Source organism: Corythoichthys intestinalis, chromosome 1 (assembly GCF_030265065.1).
Source record: "Corythoichthys intestinalis isolate RoL2023-P3 chromosome 1, ASM3026506v1, whole genome shotgun sequence".
NCBI classification, from domain to species: domain Eukaryota; kingdom Metazoa; phylum Chordata; class Actinopteri; order Syngnathiformes; family Syngnathidae; genus Corythoichthys; species Corythoichthys intestinalis.
Window position 1 is genome coordinate 45,809,082 of NC_080395.1, and position 21,654 is coordinate 45,830,735.

Here is a 21,654-nt window from a genome sequence, read left to right on the forward strand (position 1 = left end):
TGAGTGACACATTGAACTTCATTGCATCCCGCAGATAACCATTCGGCTTGGGAGAGCCCTGAAAAAGGGTGAATACCGAGTGAAAGTGTATCAACTTCTAGTAAATGAACAAGAGGTGAGGGGAAAAAAACTGTTGTGGCAACTTGCATTGACAATTAATTGTTTTACTTCATGTGTTTTACATAGCCCTGCAAGTTTCTCGTAGACACAGTGTTTGCCAAGGGCATGACTGTCAGACAGTCTAAAGAAGAACTGCTTCCTCTGTTGAAAGAACAGTGCAAGCTTGACCTCAGCATAGACCGGTAAGCCCACAACCTAAATCTCTGGTGCTCCAGAATGAAAAAAAGCTGGTAATGCATACCAAGTAAACATATTATTTTGCTCAGGGTGCGTCTCAGGAAAAAAACATGGAAGAATCCAGGCACAGTATTTCTGGACTACCATGTTTATGAGGAAGACATCAGCATCTCCTCCAACTGGGAGGTTTTCCTAGAAATCCTCAGTGGTAATTGTTTTATTAATAAACCGTAATATGCTCAAGACATTATGTTCATCCCAGCTAAAAGAATCTTGCTTTATAGATTTGAGAAAAATAAAATTTCATTTTTCTGATCTGTTAAAATGGATAAAAATATAATTAAAAGCTATAGTATTTCCAGGAATTGGCTCCCCTTAATGTAGCGAAACATTTTATCAGTAGCGGTACTGTTTTAGCCAATCAAATGTGAGTATCTCAAATTACCCGCCCCTTTCTTTGGTTTCCGTACTACCAATTGTCCCATGCTCCTATGTGTATCATTGTTTTTGTACGTGGATATACATTAACTGACGTTACATAATGGCTGCATTCGTAAGCAGTCATTGTTTTTAATGTGTGTGTATATGTATACGTGATGTCCCTATTGCGTGCCCCGGGAGCCACGCCATGATTTTAACGAGATATTATCGCGTACTTACCTCTTTTTGATCCAAACACTTCATATAGCATGTATCACGATTGTCAAGACACCGCTGTGAATGGCCACAGCCGGATTTTTGGTGGATTTTATGGGTGAAACGTGGTAATATAACAAGGGTCACGATGCAGAAATCGTAGACATGAAGGAGTGGTCGAGATTTTCTTTTTCATATATTTACCCTTTTAAAAGTTTTTTTTCCTTCTTCAATTTTTCTTTGTTTGGATCGATTATTTATCATCTAAAATATTGAGGGAAAATGAGACCGTAACAAAAAAATACAGGTAAGCGATAGTTATGAGGTAGATATCCGTGACTGATTTACGGACACTATTTTTTTCATTGCGACGTAATTTGTTTAAAATATGTGAATGAATAATTTTGTAGTTGTTTTTTTTTTCTTTAACTAACATCAATTAATAAATCCAAGCTAAAAATGACAGACATTTCGAATAATAAATATAATTACCTACTTCTTTCTATGGCTTGGTTGAAACGAAAGGAGTTGCCTGACGTCTGTAAACGGGGGTCTCCAGGGTAAAACGGACAAATTATGGCAGCATATAGACATTGTTCTATCAAACACAATAGTTATTGTGGGTTTAAAGAACAGCAGTGTATTTTAAAGATTGGGTGCAAGAGCAGATACCGCTTTTTCAGCCATGTCTTGTGTTTCCCGCCATATATATTTTTTAAATTAAAGACCCGATCCGGATCCTCTAAAAAATTGCTCCATCGGCCCGATTTCCGATTATGTTATCGAATTGGGGTCATCCCTAGTGTGCGTGTATATGGTAAATGGAGAGTATTTATACCGCGCATTTATCTACATTTTTACAATGCCCAAAGCGCTTTACGCACATTTACCCTTTCACACACACAATTACACACCAATGGTGCTGCTGACATGCAAGGCGCTGCCGCCATGCATGGCGCTGCCAACCCATTGGGGGCAAATTAGGGTCCAGTGCACTTCAACAGTGGGCAGTCATAGCAGGGAATCGAACCGCTGACCCTTCGGTCCCAGGACAACTCGAGCTACCAACTGCTCCACAGCCGCCCCCGTGTGTGTGTGTATATATATATAATCTATTATACTTTGAAAAAAAATTATTTTTTTTTAACCCAAATTAAAATGGGGGTGTGGTTTGAGGGAAGGAAGACCTTGAAGTGATTGACAGAGTTGGAGGAGGGAGCTCAGGGAGCTTTGTGACATGGAAAACCCTGGAAAATCTCAACCTTTTGTTTGAACTTGTGGTTTTGAATAGAACTTACTGGACCACTTTTCTTTGTTTTGGCTTCTAAAAGGTTCCCCTTCATCGACAATGCCATATATTTACAGTTATAGGGTGAACAATTATAATTGATGGGTTTTGATAAATAAAATTAGAGCAATAACTGTAAAATTGTCAAACACCGCTCCGCCCCTCCATAGTGGGTATTTAAATGAAGGGTTATAAAGGGTTAAACGTTACAAGTTCATTTATACTAGGTGTCGTCCGTCCCTTGAAGCCCTCTTGGCTCTGAGCGACTCGGCCAGAAATAACTAAACTATCTGATTATCACCGCTTTTTCAGATCATGAGAAGATGAAGTCGATGTCACAGCTGGCTGTTCTGACCCGGAGGTGGAATGCATCCTCGATGACGCTAGGTTCCTTTCAGGAAGTGATTTTGGAGAGCAGCAATGTTGATGAACTCAAGGAAAAGGTTGTGTGTGACCTCCACATCCTACTTAATACTACTGTCCAACTGAGTTTTTTTCTTTGTTGTCATTGCAGCTAAGTGAAATGAGTGATATCCCTCTTGAAAAGCTGGAGTTTGCTAAGGTTTGTCCGGTGCTTCTTTCTAAATTTGTTACCTTTTCCTCTGCGTGCCTTTTTCTGACGGGAGTGTGCTTGCATGTGTTATGTAAAGGGCCGGGGAACATTTCCTTGTGACATTTCTGTGCTGGAGATCCATCAAGATTTGGACTGGAACCCCAAAGTGTCAGCATTGAACATGTGGCCTCTATACATCTGTGATGATGGGGCTGTGGTTTTCTACAGGTACAAGACATTCTAAAACTTTTTCACCTAATCCACGCAAGACATGTGGGTCATTCCCAAACTGGAAGATAATTTTGGTTCCTGAATTTTAGGAACATTTCCTGGAACACTTCTATGGATGACCAGGAGTGGAAAAATTCAATAAATAAATATAAAAAAAAATAATTAAAAGTGTCATTAAAATGCTTTTATTTCAATATTTATTTATGTATTTCAATATTTATTTCGATTTTTATTTATTTATTTAAATTTATATTGATTTATTTCAATTTTTATTTATTTATTTCAATTTATATTTATTTCAATTTTTATTTATTTCGATTTATATTTATTTCAATTTTTAATTTTTTTCAATTTATATTTATTTCGATCCATATTTATTTATTTCAATTTTTATTTATTTCAATTTATATTATTTCAAAAATTTTTCGATTTTTATTATTTCAATTTTTATTTATTTCATTTTATATTTATTTATTTCAAAATGTATTTCAATTTTTATTCATTCAATTTTTATTTATTTCATCATTTATTTATTTATTTCAACATTTATTTCACTTTTTATTTATTTCATTCTTGCTCTCTTGTTCCCCGTGTGGCCGCATGAAATAATTTTATCTGTCATTGGCTCATCAAACTCGGTGGGCGGGCGTGAACTAGGCGGGGTTTGAGTTGATCGAGTAATAAGCGATTGCTTCGTCCTATTTCTTCCCAACATGGCGGCATTATCTGAGATTTTGCATGAGCTCTCTTGGGACATGTTAGATTTCTCAGAACAAATTGAAGCAGGACATTTGGACCCTGAGTACGTGTCCTACAAAACAGCAATTAATTAACGTTATTGGCATCATCTCGGCTCTGTCAGATCAAGATGTTGATCGAAGAGTTTTCGATAGTTTAGAACTGCGGTCAAGCCAGCCTCCACTCGTAAAAACGAAGTCACACCAGCCACCCCTCATTTGGATTATTGTTTGCATTACGGTAATGCAATGCGCTGGCTTCAGAATGCAATGACGTGGCTTCAGAGCGCAAATCCCTTTATTAAATATATGGGGGAAAAAACGGTGACCTATTCGATAACGGGTCCACTTTAGAGAGACACTGGAGCACCCCTAGACCCAAACTAAATCATTATCATGTAAAAATGATGTCGGAGTTCAGAGTAAAACTACTTAGAAAACTGCTAGTTATTTCTGTCATTTAGCCTTATTTCAAAACTTGATAAAAAAAAAAAAATAATAATAATAATAAAATCTGGTAAATATCCAAGGACCGTTCCACTTCTGAGTTATACTAGAGTTTCCCGTATGCAGACATCAGCCCGTTTAAAGGTGCTGGCCCGCGCGATGTAGAAGCCACAGACTGGACTCCACCATGGGCTGCTGGTGGAGTTCTCCTCAGAGTGTCCTCGATTAAATTTGCTGCTTCTCTGAGCAGCTCTGGGCACATTTTGGACATATGTATGTTTTGCTTGGACAACACGCGAAATGCGTCAAAGCCTACTACTGCTACACTGACCACGCTACTAATCTTCGTCGTCTTTGTGATTTTGAGGGAGCAATTATTTTTCAGATTATACGGATCTACACTGCCACCCTATGTATCGGGTGTACATAAAAATTAGCCAATGCCTCAGGTGTCAATCTATTATCTGAGATCGACTAGTTAAGACTTGCTTTGCTGAGCAACCAATCAGACGTTAGAAACTTTGACGAGCAAACGTGACAGATAAAATTATTTCATGGTTGCACCTCCAGAGGAACAAGAGTGCAAGAATGAAATAAATAAAAAGTGAAATAAATAAATAAATGATGAAATAAATAAATAAAAATTGAAATAAATAAATAAAAACTGGAATAAATAAATAAAAATTGAAATAAATGAATACAAATTGAAATAAATAAATAAAAAGCGAAATAAATTTTGAAATAAATGTAAATTGAAATAGATAAAAATCGAAATAAATAAATATAAATTGAAATAAATAAATATAAATCGAAATAAATAAATAAAAATCGAAATAAATAAAAATTGAAATAAAATTTGAAATAAATATAAATTGAAATAAATAAAAATTGAAATATAAATTGAAATAAATAAATAAATATTGAAATAAAAGCATTTTAATGACACTTTTAATTATTTATTGAATTGTGTATTTATTTATTGAATTTTTGCACTCCTGGTCCTCCATACACTTCAGCTAGTAATTACCAAATTCGTTTGATCTGTCTTTGCAGAAATATTGCAATTTATGTTATCGACCGTTTTCAGTATTCGGTAATATTCTTGCAAAAATTTACAATATTTTGAAATTGCCCTCCAATTTTGACCCGACTTGTCAACCGAGACCATCATTATTGTGATTGTGTATTTTCCAGGGACAGCACTGAGGAACTGATGGAGCTTTCAGAAGATGAGCGCAATGAACTCATGAAAAAGGAAAGCAGTCGCCTCCTTAAGACTGGACATCGAGTCAGCTACTCACCGCGGAAAGAAAAGGCCCTCAAGATCTATCTGGACGGCGGTCCAGCCAAGGATCCAGGGCAGGACTGAGGCCCATGGCCTCGCCCTTTGTCATTTGGACCTCCTGGCGACTCTCTGCATCTCTGAAAACATGGACATCAAGCAGCGGAGTGAGGTTTAAATGCTCTCACCCTCCACTCTGAACTGGGAAACCTCCTTTGTGCACTGTTAGTTTGTATTGTACTGTCAATTTGAAAGGGAATTCGAGAAGTTCTTGACGGATCAATGTTCAGGACAAATCAGCGTGAAACTCTGGAGATGCTGTACACGTTCATGTCTCACCTCTGTTCATTTTATTCATCTGGATCAGTTCCTCAGAGATTATTCAATGCTCATCAACTACTATTGATCACCTTCCTTTGAATTCTATCAAATTAAGCCTAGGTGCCACCAAAAATCAGTCCTGGAGATGCAAGCTTGTAGTTCTAATGTTACAAGTTGTACTCCTGCTCTACTGCAGGTTCATGTTTAGTCACAGATTTGCTCTCCATCAGAGCTTGTTCATCCGACATCTCCACTAAGTTCCGATAACGTTCAATTCTCCACTTGATAAAATCAAGTAAAGATGTTCTAAACAAGCAGCTTGATTTTGTAACTTGTTTAACCCCGGTTGTAATTCTTCTTCGCGGCCACGCACCCCTACCTGTTGTCTGTATTAACTCACTGGATGCCACTCATAAGAAATGACATGCCATTTCAAATGGATCGGACGTCTAATCGCTGTCAATGGCAACCAATGAGTTAACATGTTTCGGATTTCCTGGTCCCTCGATGATCGATGTCCATTGTGTGCAACATACTGAGAGGGGACAGGACCTCCCGTGTTTTTTTTTTTTTTCCGGCCGAGAGCGCGAGGTGGAATCTGCGCTTAAACTCACTGCTGCTTGATAGGACTCCAGAGGGTAGAGAAAGTCAGCCAGATCACCTGTATCTCGGCTTGTTTGGCTTTCAAAGCTGCCACCAGCTGTTCACTAGAAATGCCAATATCTGTTGATTTTTTTTGTTTGTTTGTTTTCCTCTGTTGGTGTTTATTTCTTTTGAGATTCAAATCCTGTGTGAAAATAGTTTCAGATTTTAGAAGTTAATTAAAATGCTTTATTTCATAACCAGTTTTTCTTTTATGAAAAATAACATGACTTGCAAGTTTATTTGAATTTTATGAACCTTTACCAAAGCATATCTCAGCATCTGTCTACTTTTTAGATGAGTAAACTATAAAAGCAGATAGACCCGTTTATAATTATTGCATTCGAACCAATGCCAGCCATCCCTGTCGAAATGGATTAAACGCCTCTTGGCATCTACAAACGAGTATGACTAAAGAGTTAACGCGATTTCAAACGATTCAACCCGAGTGTCCAAACATTTTTAGATAGCTTGATTGAAAGCTATGTTTTCTCACAAAATAGTACAGGTGTTTAATAAAATTTGGTCTGTAATTGTTCTACACAAACATCCTCTCTCCTAACTGAAGTCGGCTACTAATTTGCATGAATGATTCCGCTTTTCTAGTTGTACTGCTCTGCTGGGATATGCTTTGCTGGTTACGTTGAGTTGAAAAATGATTTGCAGTGTGCAGTACATTTTATTGTTCAGCCAGGCCAGTGATGAGTTATTCATGCAGTACACTTTTTCAAGTTGACAGACTTCGAAACCTCTGGTAAGCAAGTCACACTTATTTTTACAAACCACGTTGTGTAGCTTTGTGATGTATGCAAACAAAGAGGAAAGCACAGTTCCTGAGGGGTCCAAGAGAAAAATAAAGGTATAAGAGTTAAACATGTTAGAGGATGTAGTCTATGGCTGAATAAAGGCTGTCTGCCAGATCCTCTTCGCTGGAGTCCACTGCTCGCAGACACATGGACCCTCGCCTGCCAGCGGAAAGAAACGTGAGAATTGAAAATGCGAGAGTCAAAATTAGTGCGTACATGCAGTAATTAATCAAATAGGTGACAAGGCAAATCATGCACAAATTATGTGTTTGTTTAATACATGCAGCCCGTGTGACAATATTTTGCGGCCCTCCATTTGACATCCAATTGTACTATTAGTGTTGCCTACACATATTTAGTGATGGGCAATAAAATAATTGAATAATAAAATGAATGAATTGAAGGATCCAGTTTGGGAATTTAGTAGTAATTTAAATTAAAAAAAATCAAAATATACATTTAAAAATCATAACTTTAAAATAAAATTTGAAAAAGATGAAAATATATATGCAATTGAAAGTAGTGTAGCCCATGCTTATTTTGCACAGTATTTTTTTTTTCTCCTTTGACCTAAGATAGAGAAAGCTTAAGTTTTGGTGGCCATTGATGATCATAAATGTCCAATCTGTTTTAATTGGGTGGGGCTGGAAGCTATCATTTGATTAATGGAAGCTATCATTTGATTGCTTCCAGCCCCTCCCAGTTGAAATGGACTGGGCGTTTATTACCGTCAACTGTTTTCGATATCAATTCCTCCCCTCTTCCACTAACTAGCAAAATACATACTCTCTGATCACTGTAATGATCACTGGGCCTGAAAGGGTTAAAGTCCACGAATATTTTAATCTATGACAGCAAATCAGAATACTCTTTGGGGAGAGGAAAAAGGGAAAAAAATCTAAACTTGACACATTTACAGTCCGGATCAGATGCTCACAAGACTTTTATTACTTCACAGTTTTTTTGCATCTTTGCTAAATGTAATAGCCTTGAGTTTGACACATGCGCCTGTTACGGTTGCTCACCCCAGGTGCTGGCAATGGAGGTCCCCAGCACAAGGACAATGTTTTGTGGGCACACCATCCTCTGTCAGGTGGTTGGACGCAGGAAAACAGCGCTCACGTTCAATTGGCTTAGCGGAGCAGACTGGGAAGTGCAGGGCTGAACACAAAAGTATTAATATAACGACATGAATACTTTTATATATATATATATATATATATATATATATATATATATATATATATATATGGGAACTTCATATATACTCATGCACACAACTGAAAGTGTTTCATCACTAAATTGCAGAGTTCAGTAGCAATGCCAGCAACTGGCGCGCACACATAGATGCCAGGTGGTGCTCAAGCACTGGCCTTTGTCCTCTTAGCCGAGCAAGTGCCCTTATCAAGGTTTGTCTTGATCATTATTATTTTAGTAATGTGCGTGCCCTCAAGTGCCGCAGCCATAATCACTTTGACAGTGCCCTCTGTCTTTCAAACGTGGAAACACGCCGCATCACAGTACAATCGCTAGCTTCCATCCACGCACTCTCCTCGCCCCTGCCTGCAGCCCCTACGCCGAGGTAACAAATAATGTGTATGTGTATGTGCCCTCTTAAACCTCAGTTGCTTAACTATTCGTCTCTTGAAGTAGTAACATGCCTTGAATGGAAAGAATAAGAAAAAAACTAAAGTGCTTTGTTGACTTGCTAGTTTGGAATAGGTTGCTATTTATTTGGATATATTAAAAAACATATGTAATTACATAATAAATCTGCAATGTTTTTTCTTTTATTAATTCACATTGTTCTGAACAAGGCAGCCGGACTGGCAATTACATTCACTGCAAAAGGTGCCCTTTTCCCCCTCTGAGCACATGCCCTCCCAAATTGTCTGTGCACGCCACTGCCTGAAAGTAATTGTTATTTCATTAAGTGAAAGAACATTTCTGATGTGTTTTACTTTTTACATTTCTGTAGGGTTTATTAGCGCACTCTTTAATTGTGTGTGAACTCTGAGCGTCACCTGCATGGAAGGCACAGCAGAGGTCAGGACTGCAGTGCGTCTGATGGCGACACGTGCTTCCAGCTTGTCCTTTCGTTGCATTTGGTCTGCACTGACCCCAAACGCACAAGTGGACACTGCAGCACTCCTTGTCCTCAGTGCACGACTGCAACGACACACAAGTAATATGAATATCATGTCTGCTGAAATTTTCAGTCAGTTTACTCACCACGTCAATGCCTTTGCAAGGTTGACAACTCGATTTGTGCTTCTGGTGCAGACAGTATCGTTCCTTTCCACAATCCTCAGTGGTGACACAGCCCTAAAACATGCAACGGTTGGTTATGTCGCGACTAAACACACACAAACACGCACATTTGACCTTTTCATCGCCCCTTTCAGTCAAAATGAATTGGACGTACAGTGGTCTGAAAAAGCATCTGAACTTACTTATTTTTCTCCCTTCTGTCATTATTTGTATGCTATGCAAAAAAAAAAAAAAACATTTTTACCATTTTTACTTGGTTCGTGTTTGCAAAAAGGCTCTTGGACACTCCACAGACGTTTTGGCAAAATATTTTGTGGAGTGATGAAACCAAAGTTGAATTGTTTTGGGGTAACACACAATGCCGTGTGTGGAGGAAAAATGGAACGGCTCACAAACATCAACACCTCATCCTCACCGTGAAGCATGGTGGAAGGACCATCATGATTTGGGGCTGTTTTGCTACCTCAGGGCCTGGACAACTTGCAATCATTAATGGAACAATGAATTCAAAAGTTTATAAGTATCTTTTGCAGGAAAACCTGAGGCCGTCTGTCAGACAGTTGATGCTAAAAAGAGGATGGATGCTGCAACAAGACAATGATCCAAAACACAGAAGTCAATGAACTTCAGAATGGTTTCAGAGGAACAAAATACACGTTCTGGAGTGGCAAGTCAAAGGCCAGACTTGAACCCCATTGAGATGCTGTGGCGTGACCTAAAGACAGTGATTCATTCCAGACATCCCAGGAATCTTACTGAACTACAGCGGTTTTGTTAAAAAAAAAAAAAAAAAAAAAAAAGGGCCAAGATTAGTCCTGATCGATGTGCCAGACTGATCTGCAGCTACAAAAAGCGTCTGGTTGAAGTTACTGCTGTCAAAGGGGGGTGGGGGCACAAAATATTAAATGTGATGGTTCACTTACTTATTTTCCCCCCATCTGTCATTGTTTACATACTAGCCTCATTAAAATATGTATACCGATAAATGTTTGGGTGGTTTTAGTTAAAGCAGACACTGTTTTTTCACCTATGTGATTTTGTCAAAGATCAGTTCACATTTGATAGGGATTTTATGCAGAAATGTGAGAAATTCCAAAAGGTTCAGATACTTTTTCATACCACTGTATCGCACAGTCAGTGGCATATGCTATCGACTACTTACATAGGAAATGAGTTAACCCTTTAGTGCCTGCAATATGAAGCAATTGTCAGAGAATCACAAATTTTGAAAAATAAGGTCTTATTGAAACCTTTTTTTCTAAATTGTAAAAATAAAAAAATTAGAATGTGTAATAAGCGCTGTGATATCTATAACCCTTGCTAAATCCTGTTTTTTTTTTCTCATGGAACCAGCAGATTCATGAGTTGACTTGCATCCATTTTTTTTAAGGAAAGATATTTCAAAACTCTGAATTAGTCTCAAAATCATGAAATTCTAAGTGTATAAAATGTGATACATTTGGCAAGAAACGGTTAAATACGATGAAAGAAAATCTACTTCAGAGTGTTACTTGGGGCCGTAAATAGTTAATTTCTTTTTTTTTTATTCATTTTAATTTTAATAATTGTTTTTCACTAAAATTGTATCTATTTCTAGATTACGTATTTATAGTTCTAAAAATAAATTAGTAATATGATAATGCTAAATAGTTGCATGTATATAATTGGTGTTATTTAAATTTTTATTTTAAATGACCAAAAATATTCACTTGCTCTATAAAGGGTTAAACATTCGCTGACAGCCTCCAACTTCTATGTCTACTAGTGACAAACCCATTTAATTCGCAACAAAAGGACGAAAAGAGCCAAATGATTGGACGTCTATCGTTGTCACTGGCACTGAAAAGCTTTTATTGAATCTCATTAGGTGAACATGAAGTACTCACAGTGTCAACATGATTGTCCAGCTCGGTAGGCGCAGTTGTTGTAGAAATATTCGTCGCCTGTGCGGAAGTACATATTGAAATCCACTTGAAAAAGAATGCTGTGTCACGTTCTCCTTACTTGATGCTCGGGATTCAGCTGCTCGTCCTCGGCCAGCTGCTCCACTTGCGCCACGGCGCGCTCCTCCTCTTGCAAGGAATTGTCAAGGATGAGGTGAATTCCTGGGTGCACTAACTCAGGCAGGATGCCATTGCAGGGCGTCAGAAGAGTCAAAAGCAGCAGGATAGCTTGCATGTTTGGGCTAGGTAGCAACTTCATCATCACTTTGAGGTTGCTGCACTAGGAGGACCAGTAGGAAGAAGAGGAGGAGGGCACTGCGTCACATGACACTGCGTTGAAATGCTTCCCTGAGCTCTTCCTGCGCAGTGTGCAGTTTGAAGATGAATACGGCAATACAGCAACACTGAATAAAACTAAGTACAATGTAGAATTCAATCAAAATGTCATGAATGTAAATATTTTTTTAAAATGTAAATGGTGTGGGGGCGGTGGGCACAGTGCTGCCCAGGGTAGGCCTGGCCTGGGCTGCGTCTCCTTGCACTGGGTGCTGGGGGGGGGGGGGGGGGGGGGGGGGGGGGGGGGGGGGGGGGGGGGGCTCTCCGGTACCATACCGCGCGCCCCTCTCGGCCTTTGCCTCAATCCCTTGCGCCTGTCTCCGGCTCCGCCCGCCCCTCCGTGCCTGCGGTGGCTGCCGCTGCCCTTCTATCGGCGGGGTCATTGGCGGGCCTTCATGGGGCCTGTGGGATCTGCGATGGGGCTTGTTGTCCCCTGCTGGATGTTTGTTGTTCCCTGGTCTCCTGCGCATGGTGAGGCGCCCGTTCGGGCATGCGGGGTGGGTTCCTGGGGGTCGAGGAGGTGTTGGGGGATTTATGTCTACATGGAGAATTGGAATGGGGCTGTACAGTCCCGGGCAGGCTCCCTCTTGATTTTAATAATAATAATAATAATAATAATATTACATTTTATTTAAAGGCGCCTTTCTGGCACTCAAGGTCGCCGTACAATCATTTAAAAATATTAAAAGTGAGAAAGTGAAAGTATATAATGTATAAGGAAATTTAAAATACTAAAAGAGATATAGGGGCAGTTAAAAAGACCAGAACTATGTGATTATTGTGTATAGGCTAGTCTAAACAGGTGATTTTGAGTTTTGTTTGAAAAAGGGGGAGGGAATCTGTGTTCCTGAGGTCGGCTGAACGCTCGGCTCCCCATGGTGCTGAGGCGAGCGGGGGGGACAGACAGTTGAATGGAGGAGGAGGATCTAAGGGCACAGGAGGGAGTAGTAACATGAATGAGATCGGACAGGTATGGAGGGGAGAGGTTATGGATGGCCTTGAATGTGAGGAGGAGAACGTTGAACTGTATTCGAAAGTGGACCGGGAGCCAGTGAAGCTGTTGGAGGACTGGAGTGATGTGGTGGATGGACGGGGTACAGGTTATGATGCGGGCAGCTGAATTCTGGACCTGTTGGAGTTTATGGAGAGTTTTACGAGGGAGGCCGAAGAGGAGGGAGTTGCAGTAGTCCAGGTAGGAAGTGACAAGGCTGTGAACCAGGATTGCAGCAGAATGTGGGGTGAGGGAAGGGCGGAGGCGATTAATGGTGCGTAGGTGAAAGTGGGCAATCCGGGTAATGTTATTGATGTGTGATTGAAAGGAAAGTGTGTTGTCGATGATTACTCCTAGGCTCTTGACTTGGGGGGAGGGTGAAACAGTGGAGTTGTCAATGGTAATGGATATGTAATGGTTTTTCGAGATGGTGAATTTAGAGCCAATGAGGAGCACCTCCGTTTTATTACTGTTAAGTTTTAGGAAATTGTGGGTAAACCAGATTTTTATTTCAGTGATACAGTCAGTCAGAGATGAGGGCGGGAGAGAGGAGGAGTGCAGCAGAGTTGGGTGTCGTCGGCATAGCAATGAAAGTGGATGTTGAATTTATGAAAAATATTGCCAAGGGGAAGTAGGTATATGATGAAGAGTAAGGGCCCCAAGACAGAGCCCTGAGGCAAACCGGAGGTAACATGGTAGGGTGTGGATTTAAATGACTTTAGTTGGATATATTGGCTGCGCTCAGAAAGATAGGAAGAAAACCAGTTCAACGGGGTGCGGGTGATACCAGTAGTGGAAAGCCGGTGGAGGAGTGTGGTGTGACTAATTGTATCAAAGGCTGCAGATAGGTCTAGGAGGATGAGGACGGAGAGCAGGCCAGAATCAGCTGCCATGAGGAGGTCTTTGGTTATTTTAATGAGTGCTGTTTCAGTGCTGTGTAGTGGGCGGAAACCAGATTGAAACTGTTCATAAAGGTTATTCTGGGATAGGTGAGAGTTCAGTTGGGAGGTTCTTTCGAGGATTTTGGAGATGAAAGGGAGGTTGGATATGGGGCGGGAGTTATTGAAGTCGGAGTGGTCGGCACCAGGTTTCTTGAGGATTGGCGTGACGGCTGCAGTTTTGAAAGAAGCGGGTACAATTCCAGAGGTGAGGGATGAGTGGATGATTGCAGAGTTGAGCGGGACCAGGGAGGGTGAGCAGAGTTTAACTAGTTGTGTGGGCATGGGGTCCAGATAGCAGGTGAATGGACTGTATGGACTGGATTTCCGGATGAGTTCGGCAATCTCAAATGGGGTGGGTTTTAATGCATCATACACCAAGGTTTTGGGGCGGCACCGACCGCTTTGTGGGGGGGAGGGTGACAGTTGCCTCCCCCCCGCATGCCCTGCCATTCCTGCACCTCTTTAACGCACCAAACATTATACTCCAAGGGGGGGCTTCAGAGAGGGGCGGTGGGAAGTGAGGCTGCGAAGAACTTGCATGCGGCGGTCTCCCTGCCGTCAGCCGGGCTGTCCTATTTTAATGATACTCTGCACTACCCAACCCACACAATCCCTCAAAGGTGCTGGGTAATGGCTTCCTTTCGGGGACCTTGCAGCCACAGTAATAGGGCGGTAGATGGGTCCCACACTTTTTCTCTATGGTGTGGCTACTGGGGCGCAGCCTCCTCTTCGCTTGGCTGCCGGTTGCGGGTAAGGGGGGGGGGGCTAGGCTCAGGTCCTTTGTCGCCCTGTGGCGGCTTCTCAGCATTCTCTGGCTTCCGCCTTTTCTCTTTCCTGCCCGGATATCCTTGGGCTCCGGCACGGCTCGCTGGCCGAGTGCCGGTGGGTCAGCAGGGTGTCACTCACTCCTGGTGGGGACCCTGTCCAGCCCCCGGGCCTAGTGGGCTGTGGAGGTCCCGGGGTGTACCGTGTCTGTTGGGGGGTTGCAGCGGTGGCTGGTGGGCTGGGTGTGCCGGTGGTGGTGGGGACGAACGTGGGGGGTGGTGGCGCATCCCCTCATCCCTTCCCTGAAAGCCAGTTAATGGGGGCATGGATGGTCCGGGGGATCACCCTGGATCCCAGAGGGATGATAGCGGGCCCCTTGCTGGAGCTACGGGAGGAGGGATGGGCTGCGCTGGCTCACCCCCCTAATTGGCTGGCGAGGGGTCAAGACCCTAGGGCACGCCCTGTGCAGCATTTCCACTTGTCTGCAGGACTATCACACGTCTGATGGGATTCACTGGGTGCAATTAGATATGTATCTTAAAGCAATATTTTTAATTTACATTTTTGCAACTTTATTATACTAAAAAGTTTAATACAACTGACTTGCTACTTAGGCAATGATTATTTCGCGAACCACTTGTGGCACCAGAGCCAGAGTTAGTCAATCATCGTCCATTGTGAATCTCAACAATATGACAAAGAAAGTTAAACAAACAGCAGCTGCAGTTTTTTTAATTGGAACTGATTTTCAGTAGTGCATATGCTCCTATTACCAAAATAATGGAAAAACCTCTCAGAGGGATTTTTTGTCTATCAGGGGTGTTGAGACTTTTTATAGCCACTGTACTTGATTGTACAGGATCATCAAGTTATTTATTTTATTTCAGCCAATGTTTCCTTGTTGTTTGGGTTAGTGAAGTTCAGTAATAGTCTTTTTTGTTTATTTTAAGTAAAGTGAAGAAACTTTAAAGCAGGGGTGTCAAACTTGTGCCTGGGGGCCAATGAGGAGGAAAAAGAAAGTATTTTAAGCCCCCCCCCATTTGACATTAAAGTATATTATTGTGGCTCGCCTGTATTTTGCTATAGGCAATTTAAAATAATTAAATAAATAATTAAATAAATAAATAATTTTGGGAAGTGTGCTCTTAATGTTTGTTGCCCTCGGCATTTTATTTTATCATTTTTAATTATTTATTTTTAAATCTCTTCTAGTCTATCATAGCTCAAACTAATGATAACTTTTGGTGGTGTTTGCGTACAAGTTAGTGAAAGTTTTTTTTTTCTTTAACAAAATTCTCCTACATGCAGCCCAGAATCGCCCAGACTCTCTTACTAGCGGCCCCTTGATATATTGAGTTTGAGATTCCTGTTTTCAAGCAATTTTAACGTGTGAACGTTCAACGTGTTATTCATTTCCTACACTGTGAATGACGAGAAAGTAGTAGAATATATTCATGTGCTGCTTCTAGGGTCCACTAGATAGTGCTATTTCCCACAAAGAAAATGCTGTTGTAGTTTGTCTGGTCGCTAGGTGGTGAGATGTTCCTAGTGTTCGCCGGCGGGGTGGCCGGGCCACGAATACGCTTGGAATGTGTCATGTATCGTCGAAAGTGTTAATAAAAGCGAGCTGGCGCCATGTGTCGCGAAGTAACTGAAACATCATAATCACTTCCCCTGTTTTGATTTGAACTACTTTGAGTAAGCGTTCAAAGACCGCTCGAGTGCGGATGAATTCGTAAACTCTCCTCACTCTTGTTGTAATTGGGTGATGCGTTCAAAGACCAGTTGGCTCAAATGCAGCCCAACCGCCACGTGTCAACCCTTCGTTTAAATCGGCGTGATGGTGAAAAAAATCAGTAGACGAGATCCGGGTCTCCCGGATTGACAGCAGGGCTATCCGGGGCCAGAGGCGGCAGCTGTGGGATGTGTCCACGTCCGAGCACCGCCCTCACACACCGGCTGACATCCAGCACGCAACACCCACGAGGGAACTTTAGTGCTATTTTACTCCCAGACATGTGAGTGACTTCTCTTCATGTCGGTGAATCTGCTCAGGGTGAGACACCTGACTTTGTTGTTGAATTTTCTCAAGGCATCATCCTCAGCAGCAGCTGGTGGAAATTTGTGTCCTGTTGGAATGAAAACACCTCTACTCCATTCAATGAGGTAAGGCGTTTATTGTTTTATTGTATCTCTGTGGGTGGGTCAGATATTGGCGTTTGTTTTGGCTCCCTGACGTAAAGAAAATGTTATTTCAATTTATTTGAGCTTTGACCCGCTGAGGTGTTTGTTAGCCATAAATCACTTTCAAGTAGCTCGTTGGTCATTGCTAGGACAAGCTAATACAGTACGTTGATTACTCCTGTTTTGTAAACATTTCGGTTGACATCTATAGCAATTAAAACATTCTTTTTCATATTCTTGCAAGAGTTGACAACTGTGTACTACATGTAGCTTTATAAAATAAAACTGATTTATTTAGAGTTATTGCAGTGGCGCCACCAAGGGGTGGCCAGGGGTGGCCCCGGCCACCCCTATAAATTGGTTGGCCACCCCACTGACCACCTCGCTTGCCAGTATATCGTTAGATTGTTGTAGCATCAGTTATGCATTTCATCCCAAATGAATGCATTTATTTTGTATTGTTAAATGTAGGGCTGTCAAATTTTTCACGTTAACGGGCGGTAAATAATTTTCAAAAATTAATCACATGAAAATATTCATCACAATTAACGCATTCGCGCTACGACTCATTCACGCATTGCCGCAAACAGCCTACAATGGCGCCGTTTTACTTATATACAGAGATAAAAGGCAGAGTGGAGTAGATACAAGCATTCATTGGGGCCGTGCTTTTACTTGGGAAAAGCTTTGTCATCTCTCCCACAGCAACTATAAATATTGTGGGAAGCGACGTGGGGAAGAATGACAGGAGTTGATCTTTTTCATAACACCCTGTAGTGTACCCAACACAGAGAAGATATAGCATTTTCAGCCACCACACACAGTCATGGTTGCACCACTTCCCATCATGCATTTGGGCAGAACAGTTAAGTCGCTACAGTATCATTTACTGAAAGCTCAACAAATACACTAGATGGCAATATTTAGTCACAATATACAAACTCACATTTATCCTTTAAAAATTACAAGTCTTTCTATCCGTGGATCCCCTTCACAGAAAGAATGTTAATAAAGTTAATGCCATCTTGTGGATTTATTGTTATAATAAACAAATACAGTACTTATGTACAGTATGTTGAATGTATATATCCGTCTTGACTTACGTTTCCATTCCAACAATAATTTACAGAAAAATATGGCATATTTTAGAGATTGTTTGAATTGCGATTAATTACGATTAATTAATTTTTAAGCTGTGATTAACTCGATTAAAAATTTTAATCGTTTGACAGCCCTAGTTAAATGTACACCTTATGCCTAATATATACATAACACAATAAAACAGAATTGTTGTGGAACTCAAAATGTTGACTGGACAGTTATGGACTATGCACATTAAATCATTAGTAACATCAAATATCACACAATACACCAAAGTATAACAGTAGCCGTGTCCTTAAGTCTTTCTGATAGTTTTCCCCTGACCTTTTTACTGCAATAATATAATGAAAACCTGAAATTATGGCTTTTAGTTTTGGCCACCCCAAGATTTTAAGTGGCCCCATCTGGCCACCCCTATGAAAAATTTCTGGAGGCGCCACTGAGTTATTGAAGTCATTGGCTGCGAATGCTCTTATTGCAGTGATGTCCAATTTTTTTTTTTTTTTATTACAAATGTTGTTTTCATTCACATTTTATTAATATGCAATGTTATTTTTTCAGAATACTGAATAAAACCTTAAACATTTTAAAATTATTCAGTATTTTATGTTCTTAATTCATAGTAATTAATAATAATTGTGGGCTACATAACCAAAAATGTGATGTCAAGTTTTTTTCTTCGAATAATTAACAAAAATAGCCACATGTCCAATCAATGGTTAAGTACCCAGATAGCAGACCGACGTTGAAAAGATGCTGCATCAACATTCCGCTGTCGATCTTATATCGTTGCATCAACGTCACTTTTGCACCCTCAATTAATCTTGTTTCAACGTTGAAATCCTTACAAAACCTAATCGTCATTTCGATTATTAATAATATTGGAACAACGCTGAATTAATGTTATGTTTTCGACCAAAACGCCCATTCATCCGTAATTCAATGACTTTTCAATCATATTTCCCCAAATAAACAAATAAATCAACTATTTGTCAACATTAGTTCATCAACTGTAAAACAATATTAATCCAGCCATCGCCTGACATACCATAGAACAACGCTGTTTCAATGTCACTTGACGTCGAAAATTTCGATGTCAACCATACTGATGATTTTGATGGAAAATCAACGTTTATTCAATGTCGGTCTGCTTTCTGGGTAGTTGTATCGCACGGGAGTCAACCCGTATATTTGATTGATCACTAGTAACATGTGATATGCCTGTTCGCATGCTGAAATGTCAGACTATAGTGTGATATTCAATTTTAATGTTGAACTTTTATTACTTGTAACTATTTATCCCCTCTACTGTATTCTGTGACATTTCTGCATTAGTAGAACTTCTAGTGAGCTTTTTGATAGTATTAGAAGGGTGCTAGGACCTACTAGTTGGGCCATAAAGTCTTACTACTTACTGCAGCACAGTAGACGACAAGTAGCACTCATATCAAGGATGTTGAATAAATGTTAAATTATTTTCCATACCGCCGTATGACCTCCGAGAGAATTTTGGATTCGAATCTATGAGTGAAACGGTGTCTCTTGTGACACTCGCTGCTGCAATGTCCAGAGAAAGGTGTGGTGCTGACATGCTACCCTGTCAGCTCACCCGAAGAAGGCAGCTGAGTGACAAGTCTGCTCGTTAATGTTTTCTTGAGCGACTAAAGGTTAAAATCCAGCTACTGTGCTTGTGAAACACCCTAACAGAAACCAGAAAAACACTTTTTCATATAGTACTTGTCGCGATGATCAACGGATATTTTCGAATGAGTTAATTTTACTCGATCACCTCTTGCAAGTGAATTTTAAGGATATAAAGACACAATCTGCACCAATTACAAATCACTAAATAAGTTTTTTTTTTTACCCCCATCACATTCAAACACTTTACTGGGAGTAAGTAAACACCTGCCATTAGCTCAAAGAGCCTTTAAAAAACCCTGCAACTCTGTTTTGATGAGGAAAACCATCTGTGGGCACTGCCCTTTTAATGAAACAATCTCAGAGTTCCCCCACACATCTGTGATAAAGTCATGGGCAAAATGTTTAGCAAACCTAACCCTGTGGGTGATGTGGTGTCTGACTCAGTCACCTCCTCCACGTCGACCGTCTGGAATGATTCACGTCGTGAAAGATAAGGTGTCATATCTTGAGAGGCCTATCGCTTTCGTAAGCATAGTTTGTGTGTGTTTACGGCACAGGCTTCTATTGGTTTCTTTACTATTCATTCCAGAGCAGAAGTGCTGGAATCCAAACTTTGTCCGACTGTATGATTCACTCTTTTAGATGATCACCTCCTGTGTGTCCACTCAGCTGCTACTGCAATATTTATGGAATTTCCCTCAGTCTTTCAAAAAGAAAGTTAAGGACCATTAAATGTTATTGTAATAGCCCTGTGGTATTATTTAACTATGATTAGTCATGCCAATTGGCTGCCGGGCTTTTGTTCTACACGTTTTTTAGTAAGAATTAATGTATGCGAAATCTTCTAAAGAGATGTACGAAATTCGGTAGAACTAGATAGAAGCTGACATTTACATTACAGAAGTGGCTTTTTTCCCAACGTGCCGATGGAATGTGGAAGTGTATCACTTTTACCTCAGATTGTTTCTTGCTTAGCCTTTTTTACATTTTATACATTTATACGTCTGTGAAAATAACAAGCAGATGAACAAAACTACAAAGATGTCCAATTTTATGAACCAAGCAGGACTGACAATTAAATGAATCATAAAATTAGTTTAAAAGTGGCCCTTCCTGCTGTGGATGAATGTAGTCACACAGCAATCTGAGCCACCGTGAGTGAAAGCTTGTTCTGGTTACTGCCATGGAGGTGTCGTAAACGTTCACCTTCCGTTCTGCTATGTTTCGTTTCCTTCCTCACAGCACAATTAACTTGTGTACAACAAAACTAGGCTGACAGAATGCTCCTTGTTGTTGTCCACAAACTGGTCAACAGTCAAATTTATGCATTAAATCTTTAAACCATTTGTAGCTAAACTGAGGTCACTGAATGCAGTGCAAGTGTCAGTATATAGAAATTGGCTCTAGGTTGCGAGTTTATACAGTTTAAATGTTGTCACTGAGAATAAAATAGCTGTATGGAATATTTCCTTAAGGACACAAAAAGCTTAAATATCCAAACACAATTTATTTCAATAAATAAAAAGAGAAACCTCAAATACCATTTGAATTATATCATAAACATTAGAGTTGGGCATCGATGGGTCCCAGTTCTAACACTCCAATGGTCCCGGAACCGTTTGAATTTTTAAATTTCGATTCCATGTTTCGATGCCCTGACCGTCAAGCGAAAAAAAATAGCTGCCGAAAACCACGAAAAAGAAGCCACAAGAAGCGCATGTTTGTGCACTGCAACTTGATTACAACCATTGACACGGTGCGGCGGCGGTAAAAAGTTTTGCTCAAAAACACTCACCTCAGTGCAACATTTGCAACACAACTATATCATGCAAAGGTGTCTGCACGACCAGTATGATTAAACACCTCCGGCTTCATGGAATACAAGTGCCGAGTAGCATAGCTGAGTGCCCCGCAGGTCCTCTGTCTAACCAGTCAGAAAGGTAGGTAAAACCTTAAATTACGTCTGTCTTCTGCTGTTCCCGTGAACCAACCCCGGATTAAGCAGTAGATGATGGATGGATGGAAAATAGTACGAGAATAAGACATATTATTACGTCGGGCTATAGTCAATATCATGTATATAGAACTAGATGCGAAATGACAGAGTCGGCAGCGTTAGCACATGTATAGAGGACTAGATGCGAAATAACAGACTCGCTGACGTTAGCAAACAGCCGCCATCTTAAAGCAGTAGACGCCTCCGTTAAAATCAACATTATTAAAAAATCTTCAAATTAT

The 21,654-nt window shown here is 40.4% G+C and overlaps 3 protein-coding genes across 7 annotated transcripts in view; 2 read left to right on the plus strand and 1 right to left on the minus strand.

Annotated features, from left to right (window-relative positions):
- The window catches only part of usp47 (ubiquitin specific peptidase 47), a 46,638-nt gene extending 39,167 nt beyond the window's left edge, over window positions 1-7,471 (plus strand). The window contains exons 22-28 of the mRNA XM_057855362.1: window positions 35-115; window positions 187-302; window positions 387-505; window positions 2,534-2,664; window positions 2,736-2,783; window positions 2,872-3,002; window positions 5,384-7,471. Of these exons, the coding sequence (XP_057711345.1) occupies window positions 35-115; window positions 187-302; window positions 387-505; window positions 2,534-2,664; window positions 2,736-2,783; window positions 2,872-3,002; window positions 5,384-5,558 (801 nt within the window). The 3' untranslated portion in view covers window positions 5,559-7,471. The remainder of the gene's footprint in view (window positions 1-34; window positions 116-186; window positions 303-386; window positions 506-2,533; window positions 2,665-2,735; window positions 2,784-2,871; window positions 3,003-5,383) is intronic.
- On the minus strand, window positions 7,094-11,775 carry dkk3a (dickkopf WNT signaling pathway inhibitor 3a). Its single transcript, XM_057856427.1, has 6 exons — window positions 11,516-11,775; window positions 11,398-11,454; window positions 9,473-9,565; window positions 9,265-9,409; window positions 8,266-8,401; window positions 7,094-7,399 (listed from the first exon to the last, which is right to left on the minus strand). The coding sequence occupies exons 1-6, from the start codon at window positions 11,714-11,716 to the stop codon at window positions 7,312-7,314; spliced, it is 720 nt and encodes a 239-aa protein (XP_057712410.1). The 5' UTR covers window positions 11,717-11,775; the 3' UTR covers window positions 7,094-7,311.
- Window positions 11,776-16,157: 4,382 nt separating this feature from the next.
- The window catches only part of mical2a (microtubule associated monooxygenase, calponin and LIM domain containing 2a), a 64,934-nt gene continuing 59,437 nt past the window's right edge, over window positions 16,158-21,654 (plus strand). For 2 of the 5 annotated variants that reach the window (XM_057855599.1, XM_057855453.1), the window contains exon 1: window positions 16,161-16,653. The gene's annotated coding sequence lies outside the window, so the exon portion shown is untranslated. Of the gene's footprint in view, window positions 16,654-21,654 lie in introns of all 5 variants that reach the window. The other 3 variants (XM_057855523.1, XM_057855679.1, XM_057855760.1) reach the window with 3 other exon arrangements.

Excerpts from the sequence above, each read along its gene's own strand:
- dkk3a (XM_057856427.1), bottom strand. The coding sequence starts at position 11,716 with ATGATGAAGTTGCTACCTAGCCCAAACATGCAAGCTATCCTGCTGCTT. Across the intron at positions 11,455-11,515 it reads AGCTGAATCCCGAGCATCAA|GCGACGAATATTTCTACAAC; the intron begins GTAAGGAGAACG and ends ACTTCCGCACAG. Across the intron at positions 9,410-9,472 it reads CTTGCAAAGGCATTGACGTG|TCGTGCACTGAGGACAAGGA; the intron begins GTGAGTAAACTG and ends GTGTCGTTGCAG.